Below are 23385 nucleotides of genomic sequence, written 5' to 3' on the forward strand. Positions count from 1 at the left end.
TGAATAGTCACTGTTTTAAGCGAGTTATTGAGATTATAGTGACTTAAACTTTTTTTGCAACAAGGTTCGAGCAGATGTTTAGTTTGTATTTTTGTATTCCAACAAATTCGTAGTGCTTGTTCATAGATTTGGCCTTCTTTATCTACCGGAAACCATGTTTATTTAATGTGAATGCCATTTAGTGAAGTATGCCACTGATATAATTTATGAACACCAGTAACATACAAATAATGTGAGTGCGTGGTAGGAAATTCTCATTGAATTGTAACATTACGTTTGAACATATAACGAAATTTCACTTGATATAATGAAATTGCACTCGCATAACAAAATTTCACTCGTGTATATAACAAAAGGGTTCAGGAGTAGTTTATTGAATATCATATGATCCACAATCCTCCAATCAAATAACAAGAATCTACTCGGGTTTGTTATGACTTATTTCACTTTCAAAATTTGTTCTTATTTGTTTTATTGTATAATTTATAAATATTCTGAATCCTAACATTTTCTTGCAATCTGAAGGATGTTTCGGCTATATATATTTCATCAGAAATACGACAAAAATACACCCATAGTGTTATTAACGACTATATTATGGTTAAAATTGCCCATGAATAGTAGCTAAATTAGGGTTTAGATGGACAAGTGGATGAATGAGAGATTAAGGCGGATGTAATGATGGATTAGAAGTAGTAGTTTAGAGTAAAGTAGTATGACTTTAAATAGCAATGGTTGTACGGTATGTGATTTAATAAGTTGAGACTGGAGAACTTATTCCATGATAACTTTAAATAATACTTACGCATTAGGGTGTGTGGCATATTGTAACTGTAGTATAAAATTACATGGTGTCACTTCATTGCTTTCTCCCGCTTCCGCCACCCCGGCTATTTCACGGTAGCTATGTCGGTCTAGATTTTGTTGTCTAGGTACAGTAGGATCGCAGTAAAAAATTCCTGTACTATGGTACAGAGATTTAAAAAAATTGCTAATTTTTAGTTGTTTAAATTATACAGTAACTACAGTAGTACAATGCCCTAATACATGGAATTAAAAGAATGTGCCCTTGTTCTGGATTTAATTAAATAAAAACATCATCAGCTTATGTCTGGTATCTCAAGCCCCATTACTCATTTCACAATTAATCAGTTTGTTAAACAGGTTTTAATTTTTGTATAATGCATCGCATCATGCTTGTTTCTACTGTAGGATGATAAATAAAGTCATAAAAATGTATTATTTACCCAGATAATTACAATAAAATCCTCAACTTAGCATTCTCTTCTAATAGCTTAGTAGTGCGTGGTGAATCATGGTTTCAGTGGAATTTCGTTCTGTTAACTGCCAGATAAGCAATGTAATGATATCATGCTTGCGAAACGTGTACTGTACTGTAGCAACAGATGTATTCAAACAAACATAAAGTAATTATTTATTATTTATTTGAAATAAATACCTTAATTACAATAAAGAACATACAGTACAATGGATATTAATTTTGAACTGTTAAAAATGGAAGAATATTTGTGAAATTCTCCTTTAATTAATGGCTATATACAAAAGTGCAATAGTTGATTCATGATATGTCTCTTTTTTTAATTTAAAAAAAAAATATACTCATTTTAGTAAAAAAAGAGAAACTTATGTATATAAATTTGAACTGAACAGGAATGTTGTAAAAATGTAAAAAAAATAAGCTTTTCTATTAATGACTATTGTAGAAAAGTGCAATAGTTGAAACTTATATTTTAAAAATAATTTAGGATTTCTTATGAAATATAATTTAACTGTATTTATAATAATTTTGTAGTTTACAATACAATTTTATTTATTTTCAAATTTTAGTTTTCAGTAAATTATACTAATGTTTAAAAATTCAAAATTAAAGTTGTAAAGAAGATAATAATTTTGTTTTTCTGAAAGTGTAGGAGGAGGAGGATATTATGTAAAAACTACATTGAAAGAAGGGATGTCAGAGTTCCTCATGACTATTCATAAGGGACCACCTCAGCATATCACCTTACCAGTATCGTTAGGTTCTTATTAAAATCTAGATTAAATCACTTCCGCACGTTGATGATTACGTACTGTGACTTGTATGCAAGCACCTTACATCTTACATGTTGCTTTTTTAGTTTGTATACAGAAAAACAATAATCAAAAAGGTGAAAATAATAAATTAACAGTCGAGATCAAAATGAACGTCTGCAGGTTAAGAAAGTGCGTTCGTATATTTCCGAGTATAATCAAAAAGACTTTGGTAAACCAATTATTGTAATCCATGTATAATTTCACCCTCTAATTTGGCCAAATTTTCTTTCAAGGCGTGACTGAGTGGTTTAAATAGTGAATAAAATAGTGAAACCATATTCCATAATATTGGCAAGGGTTTGAGGCTCACTCACACATTGTTCTGATGGTAAAACAAGTCTTCTCATTAAACTGTAATAATAGTAAAAATGTTTTTAATTCTGGAAGCAGTGCATAGTTTTTGAATTGTACAAGTATGTGATTCTGTTTCTGCCTCAACACATTTTAAACTTAAAACAAGAGTCTTGTGTGACTAAATGCTTTTAAATTTACTATTATTGATAAAAACAAAAAGACTGTTTTTCACTTCTGTCTGTACAGTTTTAATAAATTACCAAACTCACATTTTATTTTGACAAAAACAGTAAGCAATGCTTAGACGCGAGGAATGCATGTCTCTAACCAACATTTTGTGAATATGGTGGTCACTAAACTGGCTAAAGTTTAATATAATAGCATGTTATATGCATAGTAGTTGTAATCTTGATGTCGGTCGGCATGATAAAAAATAACATTTTATCATTCTATATGCACAAATTTGCTTTCATCTAATATAAAAAACATACTATAGGTATTTGAGTACATTCCAAAACAGTAAATATTTTGTTTATAAACACAAACATAATGAGAAAAAAATACCTGAACGCCATTAGATGCCAATAAGTAGCTAATTTCAAAGACTCTCTAGAGACATATAGAAAGAAAAATATGTGGTTGTAAAATTTAAGTAATGTTTTTGTTGTTGTTGGTACTGAATGTGCAAATATTGTAAATGACATAATAATTATAGTCAAAATGCACTGCAAAACAAAACATGATTTCTTTCACTATTTTAATGTGCGGCTGAGGAATAAATGTTGTATGTCAGTTGTATCATTGTGGCATAATACCACTGAATATTGTCAAATACCGTAAACGGTGCATCAAATACGAGACACAGTTAAATAAGCTGTGCAGTCTAAGTAATAACATTCACAGGCAAATTAGCGGTTCAGTCAAATAAATGGTGGAGTACACAGTTAATAAGCGGTGCCATCAAATACAAAACGAAGTCAAATAAGTGGCACAGTATAATTTAAGTAAAATTGTTCCACTTTTTGTTCATTCTTCTCCCCTAAGGGTCACGTCATGTCAGCTCTCTCATCTGTCCACCACACAGTGACTGTGGATGAACTAGTACACGAGGGTAACCCTCTACTCATCTTAAAAAGATGTACTAGCTTCTTTTAAAGTGCACACAAGCATGTGCACTAGACCTACAGTACGATTTTATAGTCCTTATTTCAGAAAACTTGTTCAACCACCAGAACCATGGAGCGAGTAAATCTCGAACCCTTGCCGATGTTATAGCTATAGATACGGTTCCACTGTCTTAACCGCTCAGACAATAAACGGTGCAATCATATAAGAGGCGCAATGAAATAAGCAATACAATAATCTGCATAGATTACAAATAAGTAAACACTAAAATGTTTCAACAGAAATATTAAAAAAAATAAGTAGCACATTCTTCATCTGGCCTTTAGCAACCATCAATAAAAATGCTTTTGTTATTGTGGGACGATTTTTACTGTTATCTAGACAATGCAGGTTCAGATGTAAGATGATGTAAAGTAAAACTGATGCTGCAATGTTAGCTACTCTGCATTGATAATTGAAGGTATGGTCGTTAAGAAGGTAAGAGGCAAGATAGCAAAGAATTCCTTGATTAATCACCAACTTAAAGGAAAAATAATTAGGGTTAAAGGTTGTCCAGCCAGTATGTATTTTTGGTGTTAACCTTTTTGTAAAATGTTATGAGGTTGTTATTATAATGGGATAGATATTATATTGCTTACGGCAGTTACAGTGATGATAAAATGCATGGTATGATATCATTTATTGTTGTTAAGGTAACATGTAGTTGCTATGGTGATATATGTAGTAATACAGATATAAAATTAAATGGAGAAATAAGCATTTTGCACAATAAAAATATTTATTATAGTAATCATAATTCAGGTTTGTATGATAAAATTAGCATTCAGCTTTAAAAGACCAATTATTTTCATTGTCCATATATTTAGTTCATAATAAAAAAAGCATTTTAACTAGTCATTAAACTGTTCGAAATAAATACTGCAAATTAAATAGGTAAAACAATTAATTATGACAATAATACATTTTCAGTGCTAGATTTTGGGGTTTTTTGTGGGTGGGGTGAGGTGGCTGTATTTAGTTAAATTATCTTTTAAACCCATTATACCTACATAGGTACATCCCTTTCCTTCGTGTTTTGTAACTTTTCCCTACCATAATAATCAAATTTAAATAAACAAACTTTTTAATTTATTTAATTTCTAATCTTGAATTTTATAGTTCTTCATAGTAAAGTTAATATTATTAATTTTTTGTGGTTATAGCTGCACCCTCACCCCTGTCAACTTTCTGGATTTGCCTTTCATTATGTTAGAATTAGAAAATGAACTTTATTGTATTGAAGAGAAGTATCATTAGTACGTCTTAAGCATCGTCATTGTTGATCATGTAGGAAAATAAAATTAGTGATTATGAAGGCTACTTTAGACGTGAAGAAGACGACAATATACACACTATTTACATCAGCAAAATATGCATGATCAGTACTTGGATGTGAAGAAGACAATGTGTGCCCTTCAACATGATATATTATTTTATTGTACTGTATGTATACAAGACGTGATTGCTTTTCTTGTTTGTGTTGTTGATTATAATGCTGTAGACACGTTAGATTTGTTTACGTACAGTACAGTACATTACAGACTTTATTGAAATTACAGGTAATTATATTTCTAATTGTGAACTGTAATATCATTTATTGTTCTTTATAACTATGCTGTATTTATAGTACTCTACATCAGTCTATCAGTTTATTGAAAGTGTTGACATATTGCGTATTGATTATTCTCATTTTTCATCAACTTTTTGTGAGGCGTAAAATGGAATTCTGGAATGTTTCATTTGCATAAATAATATTCGCTAGTGGAAAACAGGCTTTGCATATCTATCATACTTTGTCTAAATAGTAATAATATATTATACTCTTTATTTAAAATAACCAATAAAAATTTGTTAATTCATAGTTTTCAAATTCACTTTTCTACATTGCAAGATGATTTTGTAAACAATTGTCGTGTTATGATGTCATACGTCTACTCGTACTCATGTCAGAGAGTGAACTGCAAAATTCCACTGAACACGTTCTCAAATTTGGCAGTAGAAGTGTCAGACGTGAAAATCTAAAAGTCCCTACTGTATAATACATTTTGAGACTGAAACTAGAGAAAAATGAGCAAAATATTGATACCCTACTGGTTCTATTGTGATGTTTTATTAATTTTTTTTTTATTATGGAGTACTGCAACTGATTAATCTTAACTTATCATATACTATCGTATAATGATAATTTCAAACACTTGACTAGACTAGCTGATTCCAACGATGAAATCTAAAACTAATGAGCCGATTTCAAAGAAGCAGAATGAGAAAATTTCTTTCTTATCCGGAGGTGCTTGTTGATTTGGATAAAGATTCAAAAACATAGCAGTGTTCTATAAATAAACTAGTGAAATGATCAAAGCTATTAAAGATATTAAATATTAGGTAACGTTGTGTTGTTAGAGCTAAGTATTATATCATACTGTATGTATTATAAAATGTCAAATTTTGACCAATCATTTTTTGTATTGTTTGTTTAGTAATTCTGTGACATTGTATATTAAATGAAATAAATGTTTGGGAATAAAATTAAAGTTCAGAAACGTCAACAAAATTTAAATAACTGGTTGCATGGGGTTCATGAAAAATGTCCAGTCAACTGCATCATTAAAATTAAATTTAGATTAATAAAATCAGATTTTGAATAAGCCATTTTGTAGTTTTAATAAAGTTAATCGCTGCCAAGGAAGAGAAAAACTTTACCAAAAATAAAACTATTTATTTGTTAAACATTTCAAGATGTTTTTTTTACATTATTACTTGTTTTTTTTAGGTGTACTATATGCATGTCCATTAAAAATTGTTTAATTAAATCATTTAATTAATTGATTTTTGTGTTAATAATTTGTGTTTCTCTTTTTTAAAATGTTTTATTCACAGATAATATTTAATTTGTATTTGTTTTTTGTTAATAATTTTGTCATGTTTAAAATGTTTATTATTTTGTCATATTATACAGTAAAGTCTATAAAAATTCAACATTATTGGATAGAATACCTCCATAAAATAAACATGTTCCATTTTAGAAAAATTTACTATAATAAATAAAGGACGTTTTTGTCTACCACAATGAATCAATGACTAGAATGATCATTTCATGGATTTTGACCAAATTTATAGAATTTTATTTTTAGGCCCATTGTATCAATCAGCAGTACAATAAATATAACGATAATCAATGTTTTACAGACAAATATAATTTTATATTTCAATTCAATTTGGGCGAAATCCATGATTGTGGCGATTTAAATCAGATCATCATTTTGATTTGCGGGGGAATTATTCTAGTCTCATTCATTTTTATAAATGAGATGGTCTTAAGCTCTGCCTACACTATCAAACTAGTTTGACAAAATGTGATATGAAATATGATGGTGATGTCATCGTTTCCATATCGGGGCACATCACATTTTTGTTGTCACAAAAGTTTGATAGTGTTAGCTTTAGTAGAATTATAACTGTGATTTATTTTAGAAAACAATAATATTATTACCATTTTACTAACCATGTTTTTTTTTACTTTCATGTTCCTAAGCTTACAAGTATGTTTTTTCATCTGCACTGTCATTATATGATTGATGTTGGCCAATTTTACTTCATTGTGTTGTTGTCGTTGTTATCGTTGTTCACTTGATAATTTTAACCAGTTTCCATCTAACCAGCTTATTATCTTAACTTCTTAATTAAAATCCAACATCATCATATCATGATTACATACTTACTTAAAATAACCTAAGTATAAGATAAGAAACCGGTTTTGAATAAAGACGGTCAGAATGGCAGTGTTTATACTTGAGTAATATGCTAGGAAAGTGCCTGACCGCTCTGGTTTGCACACATTTACCCATCACATCGATACTCTTGCAACATGCCTGGCGTAGGATTTTGCAGGCATTGTTTAGACTTTAGCTAGGTGAGATATGCCTGGAGAGATATGCCTGGAGAGTTGCCTACGTATGTCTTTATTTGGAACCCGTTTCTTATGTTATTAACATTTCACAATACATTTTGTTTCAATATACGAATGTAGTATCATAGTTTCACTAACATTAATTCAGCAAAAATACATAAAAAAAATTGTGGCATGCCTTAAATCTTTCAATCATAATAATCATCACTCACTTTGTGGAAAAATTGATTACAAGTTCTAATGTTGAATAGAAAATGTCAGTATTTTTTTTACGCATCACGTCAACACACGCATCACGTCAAAATATGCATCACGTCAACATATCAATACTGTATATCATATATTCGATAGTTTATAGCTAAAGGTAATATTCTTCACAATGGGAATTTCTTGGTGTGGGCCGTAGATTGATTAAAAAAATATAATTTACTGTGTTTTGTACCAGAAGATTCCTATAAATTTATGCCAAATCATATTTTTGCTTGAATCATATCCAATTCCGAACATATGTAATTGTGGCCAAATGTTAATGTTAACCCTATAACCATTATCAGAATAGAAATAAATTATCAAAGATACAGGTTGGAAGAAAAAAATAGGAAAATTCTGTAATATATTGTCACACATGTGACCACTGTACCAATTGCCAAGCATACAGTACATAGAGTCGGGTGAAAAGGATTACTTCAACCTTTAGGTGCTTTGCTCTGAATTATTTATTATTTTTTTCGCGTACGTAGTAATCCATAATGACTGAGAGAGGCTATATATATATATACCATCGTTACTATCTCCTCCATACATAGTAATCCAACTCGCATGACATATATGTAATCATTGTTGATCTTCAATCAACATATAATTGCAATGATGTAGCTACGAAAAGCTAATGGTGAATGATTTATTTAAACAGTGCATTAATTGGTTCTTGAGACTAGGTTAAAGGCCATTTAACCGGAAAATTCAGGCTAGATATTAACCATCAACCTTTGTACATATGACATAAAACATTAATAAAAGTCTCATGAATTAATTACAATAAAACATACAAAAGTATAGAAGTAGTGCTATTGTCGTTATCATAATATACAGTACATGTATTTCACAATAAATTACCAACATTTAGGCTTGCTAGATATTAACCATGTCAATCTCTGTATGTATTACATAAACATTAATAACATTTTCATGAATTAATTAAACATACAGGTACAAAGTATACTGTAGTGCTATTGTCATCAATATACCTTACATTCATAATTTACTTTAACAACATTTAAGGGAGATGTTAACCATATCATCCTCTTTACATATTACATAAAACATTCATAAAATTGTCATGAATTATTAAATTAAAATATACAAAAGTATAGAAGTAGTTATCATAATATAGGCCTACAGTATTTCATTATACATTACCAAAATTTAAGCTTAATACTAACCATGTCAACCTCTAATATTACATAAAACATTAAAATAATTGTCATGAATTAATTAAAACACTGTATACTGTGCACTGTGATCAAAATGTAATTATATAATATACATTACTTCATAAAATACAGTATTTACTAAAATGTACTAGATATTAACTTATTTCTGTGTGTGTACGTATGTGATTAAAACATGCATTTAAAAGTTGAGTTACAGTATCATCCTAATCATCCTACAGTATTTCATAGCTACACAACCTCTGTACCTATGTACATTCTGTTTTGATATTGTCGCAGAATCAAACAATGCATTTAAAAATAGAGTTATCAATGTAATCATATTTATTTCATAATATTTACTAACCATAGCAAAAAATGAATGCTCTGTATTTTAAGCCATGGCTCATATCATATTTCCGATAGGTTAAATATTTGAATACTGCTCATTCTTTTTTTTTAGGCCTGGTGTTTTTCCAAATTCTTCACTGCTACATGTAGTATCTGCCTATTTTACCCACCCTAGAAAGACTCTAGAAATATCTTGGATTAAATACACTCACTGATTCATTTAATCAATCATCTTCTCCTAATCATTTTCAATTACTTATTGTCGTAGTATTAATTTATTCATTCAATCACTTACCACTTTACTCTCAATTCTATTTTCGAAATAATTTAAAGATGACATACAACATTGATGAAAGTTAGCTTGCTACTATACTATATCACTCGCACACTCTGATACTAATTATTTTATTCATTGAATCACAAACTTACATTTTCCTTTGACCCATAGAATGTGAAAAAAAATTAATTTCAGTAAAATGACAAAAATGATCACCTATAATTCGTCAAAGTGACGAATTAAATTCTAGTTTCAGATTGCATTATTTTTAAGAATTTAAGAATAACAATTTTATTCTTCACAAAATGACTCAAAAGCAAATCAAGGTCTCACCTAAATCTCTGTCTACACTATCGAACTAGTTTGACAAAAAAAGTGCCCAAATATGGTAGTGATATGCTTAAATATGGAAGTAATATGCCATCATCATGTCCATATATGGGCACATCACAAAATTAACAGTATATGATTAAAATAAGAGGAGCAACATTCCAAAAAAGCGAAGCTTGTATAGGGCAGCCCATAAAAACTGAAAAAAAAAAAAAACAGGACAACACAGGAATCGGAAAAAGGACAAAAACAGTAATGAAGACTTTTAGTTTCAGAGTACCGAAAAATGCTAAATATAAGAGTACAATATTACAGTAGTAAACACATTTACAGCCTATTTTCAATCAAATATTTCCAATTAATTATTATAATATTCTGTCGTTTTCACTCATTACATAATGAATAGAGAATCAATTATAGATGTCTTAGTTCAAGGATTTTAATATAAACACTATTGAAGAAAGCCAACATAACTTTGGAATACCATCAATCACTGCTGATTAACCTGCATGCTTGTTTATTATACAAAGCTAAACTTTATTTCCATAATGAAGATGTTAGACATATCTCAATTATTACTAGCGCACCATATAATATCTAGTAGAATTGCAATGAACCAGCGATATGGCATAATGGTATGGGTTAGGACTAGCATGTGAGGGACATGGGTTCGAGAACTTCTGCCATATTGCTTGTATCTTTCGGCAAGATGCTTCATTCTCATTTCCTCATCCTTTAGATAGGACGTAAAGCTGTTGGTCTTATGTATACAATGCACAAGTACGTTATGTACTGTAAATTATCATATTGAAAATAGAAGCGCTTCGTCTCCCGGTGAGCTATTGGTCTATAAAGGGCCTTACCCAAGTAATACATTTACAATACACGCATACCATGTTGCCTCAAAATGTGCCTCTCAATTATAATAAAATATAAATAACATTGTAATAATTTCATTATAGAATACTAGCCTGTCAGATAAAGACCAAACTAAATTAGCGACTGTGATTTTACGACTGAATGACAACAATAAGGCACTTGTGTCCAATCACATAATTATTCATGTAATCCATTTCAGTAATTACTACACATTATTTATACGCTTTAATCACAGTATGATTGTGTTTCATAATGGTTAATTTGAGGATAATAGATTTAAATTTGCATTGTTTTGGGGTTTCAGTGAGTAGCTTATTTTGGCCTAATCATTTAAATTTGTTCTTTTGCACTGATTTTGTGTTATCAATCAGAAGTTTATAACTTATAATGCAAATTATTTAAATCAGTTTTTTTTTGCCATGATTTTTGGCTTTATAAAAATAGTAGCTTAGTTTTTAGCCTAATTATTCAGTTTATTTTTTCGTCTTGTTTTAAATTGCAGAATTTTCACTGAGAAATGAAAAAAATATTTTTACAGAATAAAGCTTTTTATCACTTTTTAAATTTCTAATTTTTCAATTTTTGTTTAACTAATAAAAAACAATCAGATTATCTTTAAATATTTGTGCTAAATAATTAATTTATGAAAATCTATGAGTACATTTTCCTTTTTGTAACTAATTGTTTCTATAGCAACTGGATTCCAGACTAATCAGTATCCATGGTTACAAAATTTCATGCTAAAATTCAATTATCAAACTTTTTTTCTATAGCACTTTGAAAATATAAAAAAAAATATATAAAAAATATGTATTTAATTTTAACAGCAATATTATTTAATAATCCGGTAAACTTGCCAACAAACCGAAATACCAGAAAAATATTTATCGGGAAAAAAACGTTTGTTTTCTATTCTCCACAAAATAAAAACGGAGATAAACCTTCACAAGTCATCATCATCATTTCTGCCATAACCAGCCTACTGCAGAAAGAAAGCATCCCCAAGCTAACACATCCTTTTCAGTTCTGTGCAGCTCTCATCCAAGATATGCCAGTTAGTTATACAATCGCATATCTTCATAAAAAAAAAAGAAAATAAAAAAGAAAGAAAACAAACAAAATAACCCCCCAAAACAAAAACAAAACAACAAAGCTTTAAAAAAGAATAAACAAATTGTCAATAACACTTTAGATAGATGATAAAACTATATTCTTAAATTGTACATAGATATAATCTATTTACATAAATAATAATATCTTAAAATTACCAAAAATACAAACTCTGAGTATATAAAAATACTATAAAACATACAAAATATTTCAATTAATTATTGTTCAACAAAGCAATCATTTCCAATTAAACTTCCAATAGAGATATGCATGAATGGCAATCTGGTTAAATTATTATCAAGAATATCTATCTATTTCAGGTGAGATTGGTAAACATTAGTAATAATGACATTGTAGATGGGAATCCAAAGCTAACACTCGGACTAGTCTGGAGTATTATTTCACATTGGCAGGTAAGTCAATACATTACTGATCTTTTTTTTAGAGTAATAAACGATGAGAAATGTATTTGTTGACACACAGGTAATGAAAATAAATAAAGTTGTAAGACCACATCATATTGCTAAGGCGAGGTGATAAAAATTGGGGTTTCACCGACAGTGTCCAACCGAACCTAGTTAGCCAAGATTGAGTTTGGAGTGTCACCGACATTGTCCAACCGGACCTAGTTAGCCAAGATTGAGTTTGGAGTGTCACTGACAGTGTCCAACCGGACCTAATTTGCCAAGATTGAGATTGGAGTGTCACCTACAGTGTCCAACCGGACCTACAGTAGTTAGCCAAGAGTCACTGACAGTGTCCAACCGGACCTAGTTAGTGACAGGCCCAGGAAAACATATTATATGTAAAATATAAAAAAATCTTACATTTATTGTCGATAATTTAAGGAAAATATCTCACTTAAGTGCAATTGTTGAATATAACCACTGTGGTGTATATTGTCATACTCTCCTTCGGTGTTTGTTTTGTCGTTTTCTAATGTAAAACCAACCTTAGCTATTTATTATTTTACCATTACCAGACCCTACTTTACATCTGTATACAGTATACAAGGACAGTGTTGTTAATTTTTTTTTAAAATAAAAATATAATTAACATTCAATATTAAATTTTGTAATTATGACTTTATGTTCCTCCAAACTAAAATAGTTTGTTTACATACTGATTTGTTCAGTTGTATTATTCAGTAATATGAATATAACTGTTATAGGTTTAGGAAAAGTGAGTACAAAGTAATTTTGATCAAGTTTAGTGTATCATGCAGATAGTATGCACAGCTGGATATTGGGTCAACCCAGTAGGAGATGAGTTCAGGCTACCTCCATGGTTCAGTAGAATGCATCCTACAATACAATATTCAGTAGATGTCTTTAAAGTTTGGTCTGTGTATTGGAATCTGTTTTGAGTTCATTGGTGACTTCATAGTAACAATAATGTTGTTACATTTAATTATGGATCTTGGAAATTAATACACCATTTACCATTATCAGCATCACAATCATTTACCAGCATCACAATCATTTACCATCATCACTATCACAATAATTTTCCATCATCACCATCATCATTTTCCATCATCACAATCATTTACCATCATCACTATTACAATCATTTACCATCATCACCATTACAATCATTTACGATCATCACAATCATTTACCATCATCACCATCACAATCATACCATCATCATAATCATTTACCATCATCACCAACATAATCATTTACTATTACCACCACCATCACAATCATTTACCATCCCCACCATCATCAACATCACATACCATCATCACCATCATTTAACATCATCACCATCATTTACTATCATCATCATCATAATCATTTACCATCATTTACCACCATCACCATCATTGACCAGCATCATCACCACCACCATTTACCATCATCACCATCATTTACCACCATCACCATCATTTACCACCATCACCATCATTTACCACCATCATCATCATTTAACCCCATCATTTACCATCAGCAAAATCACTTAATTATAATCACCTAAATATAATCAATCAATCAGTAATCCCCTTAATATTTTTTTAATTAACAAATACCTCACCACTAGCATAATCATTTGCCATCATCAACATTACAATCATTAAATAAAAAAATATTCTGTTTATAATTTTTTAACTGCCACTTTTTGCTCATTTAATTAATTAATATATACATTTATAATTCCAGACTATCGATCAACGTACTCAGATGTGTATGACTTTTATCACAAAATTCATTCAAATCCTTTGACATTTACATTTCTCAACAACTTACAATTGTAATAAATGTTTTCTTTGTCATTGTATTAATGAGGTTGCCTTGCTTGCATCCATTTGTTTCTGACCATTACTTATTAATGTAAATGTCTTTGTCCGCGGGTAGACTATCAATTGAACAAGGCTTTATGTCGCCAATCAGGACATTTCTTTACATTTGTCATTTTCATGCATTCTGAGCAGGTTCATTTTAAATTCTACTTGTGTTGCAGTCTCCGTGTCTAAGTGTTTTAAGAAAGGAAACCAATATATAAGGTTAGTTTTAACGCAAGTTGAGTTTTCTGAATACAGTATGCCTGATTTCAGATGATTTAGGTTTAATTATTTTTTGGTCAAGTCAAGTCAAGTATTTATTATCATTTGTTTTAAGAAAAAACATAGAAATTCTGTTTTCTCTGTTGGCGGAGCACAATATCCAACGGACACAATACGAACTCAAAAACAAATACATAACATAAAAGTGTCTACATTATTTTTAAGGCTCTAATAGCTCCTGGAAAGAAACTATTTGTAAATCGTGCCTTATTGGCCTTAATAGAACGAAATCGCCGACTGCTGCGCATCAACTGGAACATACTAGAGGCCGGATGAAATTGATCATCTTTGATAGCCACTGCCTTTTTCAGAAGACGATCCGAAAATATGTTCTCCAAAGGCAATTGTGGAGATCCAATTATACGCGATGCGGTCTTGACTATTCTATTTAGGTCACGCTTTTCATTTTCGGTAGCGCTACCGAACCATACCGTTAAAGAATACGTTATGACACTCTCTATAACTGACCTATAGAAGGACAACATTATTTCAGAGTTTATACCAAATGATCTATTGTCTACGTAGGAAGTAGATTCTTCTTTGGGCGTTTCTAATAAACAGACATACAGACAATACAGGCTTATGCCTTAGGGATTCTCCCACATAATATAACTAATAAAACCTAAATTAAATTTATTCACTTTTTATTACTTTATTAATAATTGTATTATTTTTTCATATTCCAATAATTTATTTTTAGTCGATGTCTGGTATCTCAAGCCAAAGAAAATCAGTTTGTTAAAAGTTTTGATTTTTGTTTAAATGCATCGCATACTATTATGCTTTTTTCCTCATAAAAATGTATTATTTTTACTGTTATTTTTCTGGTGGCTTAAGAAGTTTTCCAAGCCTGTATTATCATGTCCGCTACTGGTCTCTAGTTTGAAAAGGGCAACAGACAAAACCCCTTAGCTACAGGCTTGTTTTTCACACATTGTGTAATATAATTTAAATTAACCGTATTTGGCTTGTTTATGTATTATTATGTGATACGATAATATAAACAGAAACGAATATATGCTGAAACTGTAATATAAGTAAATTGAAATGTCATTGCACATAAATTTCATTTAACTCTTTGATTAATACTTTTATCTTTCTGCTGAACCATTCAAGCAAGAAGTAACTGATCTTATCCAATTGGAAATAACAATTCTGAACTTGAGATGACCTACTATAAATATAAATACTTCATGTGTTGTTACATAATACCTAACATAATTTATATAGTATTTAACTGAATATTACTTCAACTTTATTGCATTAATGTTGTCGGCCATCTTGATTTTAGACCCTAAAGAAAATTTCAGTATAATGTCGCCTAGTTTGCTCACAATTCTTCTGAGATTATCTATTTGGTGGTACAGTATTTCAGTTATGTAATTAACTTTTGACGCCTTGCCAAGGTACTACCTACAGCAGTTCACAAAAAATAACTCCATATTATTTTGTAACTCAATATCAAGCATCCTTTCTCCCTGGACTTCCAATATGGTACATCATGATACTAACTTACTGTAAACAATTGCATCATAAGTAAAAACCAACGCTTCCTTAAAATAATATAAAATCCACAGATTTAGAAATGTAATGTAATTAAATGTATTTTGTGTAAATTGTTCATTTGTTTAATTTATCCTTCATTGAAAAAAATAGAATTCAAAAACAGTTTATAACAATATCTGATTGGGATCAAACCAGAGTTTTTCCAGATCAGTATTCTTTAGAAATGTGGTTAATTTTTTTTTCTCCATGGTGTGGATGTATGTATTGTAGCTACTGGTAGTATACATTTTGAAAATCTGGATTTTTTTGGCTTAATGCTATAAAGTCTATTTAGCTACTACTATAAGTACAGATACAAAAGTCACGAGTACTCAGATATGAGTATAGAACGAGGAGAGAGAGAGAGTACAGATATAAACATTTAGTGTGAACCAGGCTGTTTTTATCTAATTTATCCTTTAGTTAGCTACGTGACTAGTAGTAGTAGGGATTATTAGTAATGATCTGGATCAGAATGCCTTAGTGTGACCCAGGCTGTTTACTGATTTATCCTTTAGTTAGCTACGTGACTAGTAGTAGTAGGGATTATTAGTAATGATCTGGATCAGAATGCCTTAGTGTGACCCAGGCGGTTTATATACTGATTTATCCTTTAGTTAGCTACGTGACTAGTAGTAGTAGGGATTATTAGTAATGATCTGGATCAGAATGCCTTAGTGTGACCCAGGCTGTTTATATACTGATTTATACTTTGTAATTAGCTACGTGACTAGTAGTAGTAGGGATTATTAGTAATGATCTGGATCAGAATGCCTTAGTGTGACCAGGCTGTTTATATACTGATTTATCCTTTAGTTACGTGACTAGTAGTAGTAGGGATTATTAGTAATGATCTGGATCAGAATGCCTTAGTGTGACCAGGCTGTTTATATACTGATTTAACCTTTAGTTAGCTACGTGACTAGTAGTAGTAGGGATTATTAGTAATGATCTGGATCAGAATGCCTTAGTGTGACCCAGGCTGTTTATATACTGATTTATCCTTTAGTTAGCTACGTGACTAGTAGTAGTAGGGATTATGATCTGGATCAGAATGCCTTAGTGTGACCAGGCTGTTTATATACTGATTTATACTTTATAATTAGCTACTTGACTAGCTGGGATTATAGTGCAGTAAATCATCGCTCTAATACCATATTAGCTATGTTGATATCTGTTCAATTTATTACAGAAATCGCTGAATTTTAACAGAAATAATCAAAATTGTTCACCTGTTTCTTACGCTGTCTGTTTCAAGCATGAACAAACACGGGAAAGCACTTTGAATTCTAATGACATGTTATATTCCATGCTTGAAGCGCTGTCGATGCTCATTGGTGTCATTGTGCACAAACTAATACTCTATTTTTTAGATGATATGTCTTAAATATATTTGTCTCTAAATTTGATCGATTCATCTCAACATCTCTTTAAAAATTCTAAAATTTTATTTCTGATTTGCTTTGACAAAGAAATAATATCTGATAGAATGAAATATTTTAAATTAAAAAGTATTGTCTCAGTAAGTGATAAATTTGTTCATTTTTTAGATATTACACTAAAAACTAAAAGCTAACATATATATTTTGTAGAATATTTTCATATTTGACCTAGTATAGTCTCATGGGGCCTGGACACGGGTAAAATAGGATAACCGAGATTATACTTGGATGCTGTATTTTTAATTTATTCAGATGTTAAATTGTAAATATTAATTGTGTTAATTTAAAATTAATTGGTTATTGAAAAATTATCATACAGTAATTATTTTTATATTCCTAATTAAGAATATCTCCTAACCCTATTAGGAAAGCTGATCCACTGGACCTATCTGCCTCCTTAATGCCTGATCTCAATTTATTTTTTCATATTTTATCTTTTTATGTACAGTATTTTAAATATTTTGTTTATATCTTTAAGAACCAGTATTATAGTATAGTTGCTAATATTGTTTTTTGAATAAAAGTAAATAATATAATAATTGTTTACTATCCTTTGTGAATAGCCTAGTTTTACAGTCTCGATGGCTTAGTTATAAACCAAAAATCTAGCAACAAATCCAGTTCAAATGCTATAACTTGGCAACATCTACCTACTGTGCTACTGTACACAGGAATGATTTTTTCTTTTCACAGTTTGGAACTCTTACCGTGACTGTGGTAAATCTCAAAGTAAAAGAAAGTCCATGTTAAAACAGCGCTAAGATTTCCCTTCCTGCGATAGAAAATAATTAAGAAAGGCTGTAGCACCCAATGTCTGATATTCTCTGCTATACTTTTTGCAAGCTTTTTTATACGTACATGCTCTTTATTGTAGTGATGTCTTGAAGCAAACTAAAACCTTATGTAGTAAAAAATGTAGTTACTGCAATTACTGCAGTAGGCTGCAGTAGAAGAATTTTAACATGGTCTCTTTACCGTGTTGAATACATTTATTGTTTAACATATTGTACTTCAAAATCCAGCAAGTCAGTTTAAACATTGATTGTTTGGGTTAATTTTTCAGGATACTGTATGTACAGTTTAGGCCAAAATGTTAAAATATATGCATAATCAAATGTACGGATAACAGCATGATAATACTTTTGCTTCAAATATCTAGAATGCTATCCTAGTAAAACAGAGATTTGAAATGCATAATAAATGAGAATGACAATAAAGCGTACTAGGCTAAATTTATTTTAGGCTTTAATATCTGTGAGCTTTTTGATTCTGACGTCAAGCTCGGCTTTAATTTCTGTAATATTTTATTGCGTTTGTGTGTAAAGTAGATTTTCCCATGTCCAAAATTATTAGTGTTTATGAAATTAGTGAAGAATTTGTTAAAAATATGCTTAATCTTAAAAATGTATCCTAATATTCAAATTAAAAACAAAATATGAATTTTAAAATGTATGAATATTATACACTACTTTCCGGTACAGTATTTATACCTTCTAGTCATTAAAAGTCTCTTTATATGAATAGTAGAATCAAGCACTTTAATGGGTATCTTACCATTAATGGCTTTTGTTATGTAATGTTTGTCTGTGAAATACATATACCAATATAAATTTGCAAAATAAATCAATAATAAAAAAAAATGCCTAAATAATCAATCTAGGCTGAATTTAACAAAAATTGTGCGGGAAATTTTAAGCTAGCAAATGATCATTTGATTTCCTTTTCCAATTTGGTGATTTGTGGGAAAAATAGTAAAAAAGTAACAAGAATACATAAAATGTTCAATTGGTATAAAGTATTAATTTCCATGTGTTTAGTATTTTTTTAATATAAGTACAGTATTAAGAAAAATATAAAAAATATGGTAGAGTGACACCAATAAAAACGGGTATTGCTAAACACCGCAAACCCCGCAAACCTCCAAAAAAATATACCAAACCCCACCGAACCAACATAAAAGTGATTGACTAATGTAGTGTACTGGGTATATAAATTATTAAATTTCTACTGTTAACTACTTTTTTGGGGATAAAACATCATTTAAAAAAAATTAGCAATCATTTTTGACCAAAAAATAATGTTTTACCCCAAAAATAAGTAGTTAACAGTAGTAATTGTTTTATATGTTGCCTAAAAATAAAATTCTGTGTAAATTATATTTCTGTGATTGTGAACTAATACCAAGTTTACTTTACAAAACAAAACATAATAAACCAGTCATCACAGTAGAATAAAAAAATTGTATTGTCAGACAAACATGTTTGATTGTTTACAATTGCGATTATCAATGTCATGTCTATTAAAACAGTGAACTATTGTACTTAGCGAGTGAGTGGCCGAGCCGGTTAAGACAGTGGAACCGTAATTACGTAGCCATAACATCGACAGGGGTTCGAGGCTCACTCACTCCATGGTTCTGGTGGTAGAACGAGTCTTCTCGGATAAGGACTATAAACCGTAGGTCCAGTGTACACAACTAGCTTGTGTGCACTTTAAAGAACCTAGTACATCTTTCGAGACGAGTAGGGGGTTACCCCGGTGTATTAGTACATCACAGCCACTGATCACCAACTGGGCCCTCTGGGAGACCAGTCTTTGACTGAAGAGGTTACCCAGTATAAATATATATTTCAATCAATCATTTGATGTACACAATGTTCATACTGTATACAGGTGTATAGGAAATCTATTTGTACATCATTCAGTTTTTTATTAAACCTGAGGTGGTGGTCAGCATATTACTACTGTATTAATAAAATAAAAACTGTATTGAAGGCAGATTTGGAACATCTTAAATAAATTGAATTTAAAATTATGTATAAAAACAAAATATTAAACAAAAAAGAAACAAGATCTTTGTTCTTAAAAATATAAACTATAGTTGGCCTGCAGAAGTTGTAATATTTGAGTTTAAATATCACGGAATTACGTTATTTAGCCTGTGAAATACAAAAGAATTGATAAAGTAAAATTATTTCACTTTGAAAATATTAACTGGTTTATTAATTAAAGAAAGGAAAGTGAGAAGTTGAAGATGCATTCAGACATAAACAAGGAGAGACATTTAATATTCCAAATAATTGAGTTCTTCAGATAGCAAATCAAATTTGATATATTGCATAGCTAGATATATACCCAGTGACCCAGTTGGGGTCACTGTCAACATTCCCACTCTATTACAATGTGTAGATGTTCAACATTTGAATAAAACTAATGTTTTGAAGTTAAGGTTAAATAGAAACAATATTTAATTTTCTCACTTGGTTGATACCATACAATCCAAGGTTTTCTATATAACTGTGTACAGGGTTATGCAAGCAAACAGGAATTCTCATAATATTATAGTAATGATAATATAACCCTATGTAAATCTATTACCTGGTGCTAATGTATAGTCTTATCACATGCAAGGTTAGAGCGAGTTAATACCAACATCTTGGTTTGATAAAATACCAGGACAGATGATCAGTCAAATGTCCTTTGCTTTAGCTTTAGCCAAACTAATAATAGACAAACGATTTATCCACATGAAATCACATTTTTCTATTATAGTAAAAAAAAAACTGTTTAATAGAATTCTGCTGGTTTTGAGATGACCATAGCTTCTCAGTCTCCTTACTTTTTTCTATACCAGATTTATACGCCTATTACCATATTCAAATACTTTTTAGTTCATTTTTGATTTGTTGCCATTTTAATTTCATACTTAGGGGCTACCATACAACAAGACTTTTGATTTACTTTCTTTTTCATTTTTATATTTAAAAAATTAATTCTAGAAGAAACAAGAATGCGTTTGTACTTGAAAAAAAATACATAAAAAAAAAATTGATTGATTGAAAGTAACTTGTACTTTTTACCTTCAATACACAAAGCTTTTACTCAGATTTTAAAAGTATATATAGTTTAATTTAAAAAAATATCTTTGTACATGAAAAGAAATCCTTTTTTAAGATTATTTTTATTGAAAAACTATTCCTGCATATGTAGTAAATCTGTATTTTCAAAAATCATATGTTATATTATTCCACTAGGCTATTACAAGTAAATTATTGACATGGTTATATTAATGAGGATCACTTAATTGATAAATTGCTGTATCAATGGTGATATTATTGATTCATAAAACCTTCTCTGTAGTATGTTTCACCTGGTGTTGTTGTGCACATTGAAGGAGACGATCCAATTCAACTTTATCTAATTTACAATATTTCTAGCAGCAGGTCATCTTATGTACTGCGTTTCCTATCCTTTTCATTTCAAAGCTTATAACACTACTCTCCGCTATACAGCAATGAAAGCTAAATTAGAAAATGTCGTCATTGAATTTTTTTTTGCTTGGCAGTTGTCGTAATTATCATAGCATTACTTTTACTTTACGATTGAATTCATAAAATAAAGGTAATACACTTTCTTAAATAATGACCAATCAGTTTTTGTCTTGGCTCAGTAATATGTAGATGTTCTTAAATTTATGTAGATTTTATTTTTAAAGCTTCAAAAATGTATTATGTACAGATTTTATGAAATTTCCAAACGTATATTGGCAAACTAAACTTCTTAAAACTATAATGCATGAGGGTTTGTTTTCTTATGGTTTTATATTTTATTATTTGTTTGTCTTTGGTTGTGGAATGATATCAAATTATGAAATGTCATTTCATCAGATACTGTAATTGTCCAATTTAAGTTTTTTATAATGGATGATATTGACTGTAGTACACTACAAGTACTTCAGTAAACCAAATTATTTAGAGTAATTGCAAGTTGTTATTCCATATCCCACTGCTTGTGTACTATACATCTTATGGGTTCATTTTTAATAGGTCTTCATGTAGGCTTTTGCAGAATGTTATTTCCATTCGTTGATAAGACTAGGATCTCGCAAAACATATCTTCCCTGCTGATGGATTTAATAACTTAAGAAGAAGTAAAGAAGTTCAGTCATGGTGATGTGCAGTGTTGATTGATATCCAAATACAGTATGTGGCACATAGATGATAAAGTGATGGTAAAGAGCATTACAAATACAAATTGGGGAATACCCCGCATTTTCGCTGAAATAGTTGTTGTTTCCTTTTCCTTTTACGATTGATCAAAAGTGGACAGAAGCAAAGCAAAATTTCAATCTGCATATCTGCGTATTTATAGCGGGCTGCTTAAATTTGATAGAAAGAATCCACTTATTTTTCACATTTTTACCAATTTAAAGATAAAAAAAATTATTGCAATTGGTTCGTATTTTTACATTAATTGTAGTTTGTGCATATGTAAGATTTTGTTGAGTCCTGACGGAGAATAGGGGTTCTACTACTGTACATTTAAAGTCTAGTAATTTACAACTACATTACAACATTGCCCTGTCTCAAGGTTCTAGACAGCGATTTGGTTTATATTCTGAAAAAGAACAACATTTTGGCATACGTGGCGTGCCATAACTATACTTTAGGCAAACTATTGATTTAAATATCTTTGTATTCTTGTGGTAAAGAAGTTATGGCGATGTGTACAGTGTTAATGTCAATATCCAACACAGTATGTGGCACATAGATGGAGAAACGAAAGAAATGTATATCTCAAAACTATATAACGAAGCTCAGATCGTATCCTTATTAAAAAGAGTTACAGTATATTGTTGTATCATATTACATTGTAACTTGCTATGGTGATATTGACATCAAATTCACCAGTTTAATTAGTCACTGTTGGATATATGACAAGGCCAAGAGAAATATCTACTTGAGCAGCTTTAATACAATTTTAGAATATACTTTCTCTCTCTATCGAAATGGAACATTCCATTTTACAAGCATCTGTGAAACAAATCAACTTAACATGTAATGTTGTGTGTATTGCTTTAAAGAGTTCTCTTTAAAACTAGCTTTAAATATTTACAAATGTGCGCAAATAATAAATGTCTACATTAGTAATGGAATTTTATTGATAGCCAATCATAAGTTCACTAGATACTACAAAACCTTTCAAGTGGTAGA

General features: G+C 30.1%; 1 protein-coding gene across 6 annotated transcripts in view; it reads left to right on the forward strand.

Moving 5' to 3' along the window:
- LOC140055621 (dystrophin-like) overlaps nucleotides 1-23385 on the forward strand; it is a 208816-nt gene that overhangs the window by 33003 nt on the left and 152428 nt on the right. For all 6 annotated transcript variants that reach the window (XM_072100960.1, XM_072100959.1, XM_072100961.1 and 3 more), the window contains one exon: nucleotides 12157-12249. In XM_072100960.1, the coding sequence (XP_071957061.1) occupies nucleotides 12157-12249 (93 nt within the window). The remainder of the gene's footprint in view (nucleotides 1-12156; nucleotides 12250-23385) is intronic.

This window comes from Antedon mediterranea, chromosome 7 (assembly GCF_964355755.1).
Source record: "Antedon mediterranea chromosome 7, ecAntMedi1.1, whole genome shotgun sequence".
Lineage (NCBI taxonomy): Eukaryota > Metazoa > Echinodermata > Crinoidea > Comatulida > Antedonidae > Antedon > Antedon mediterranea.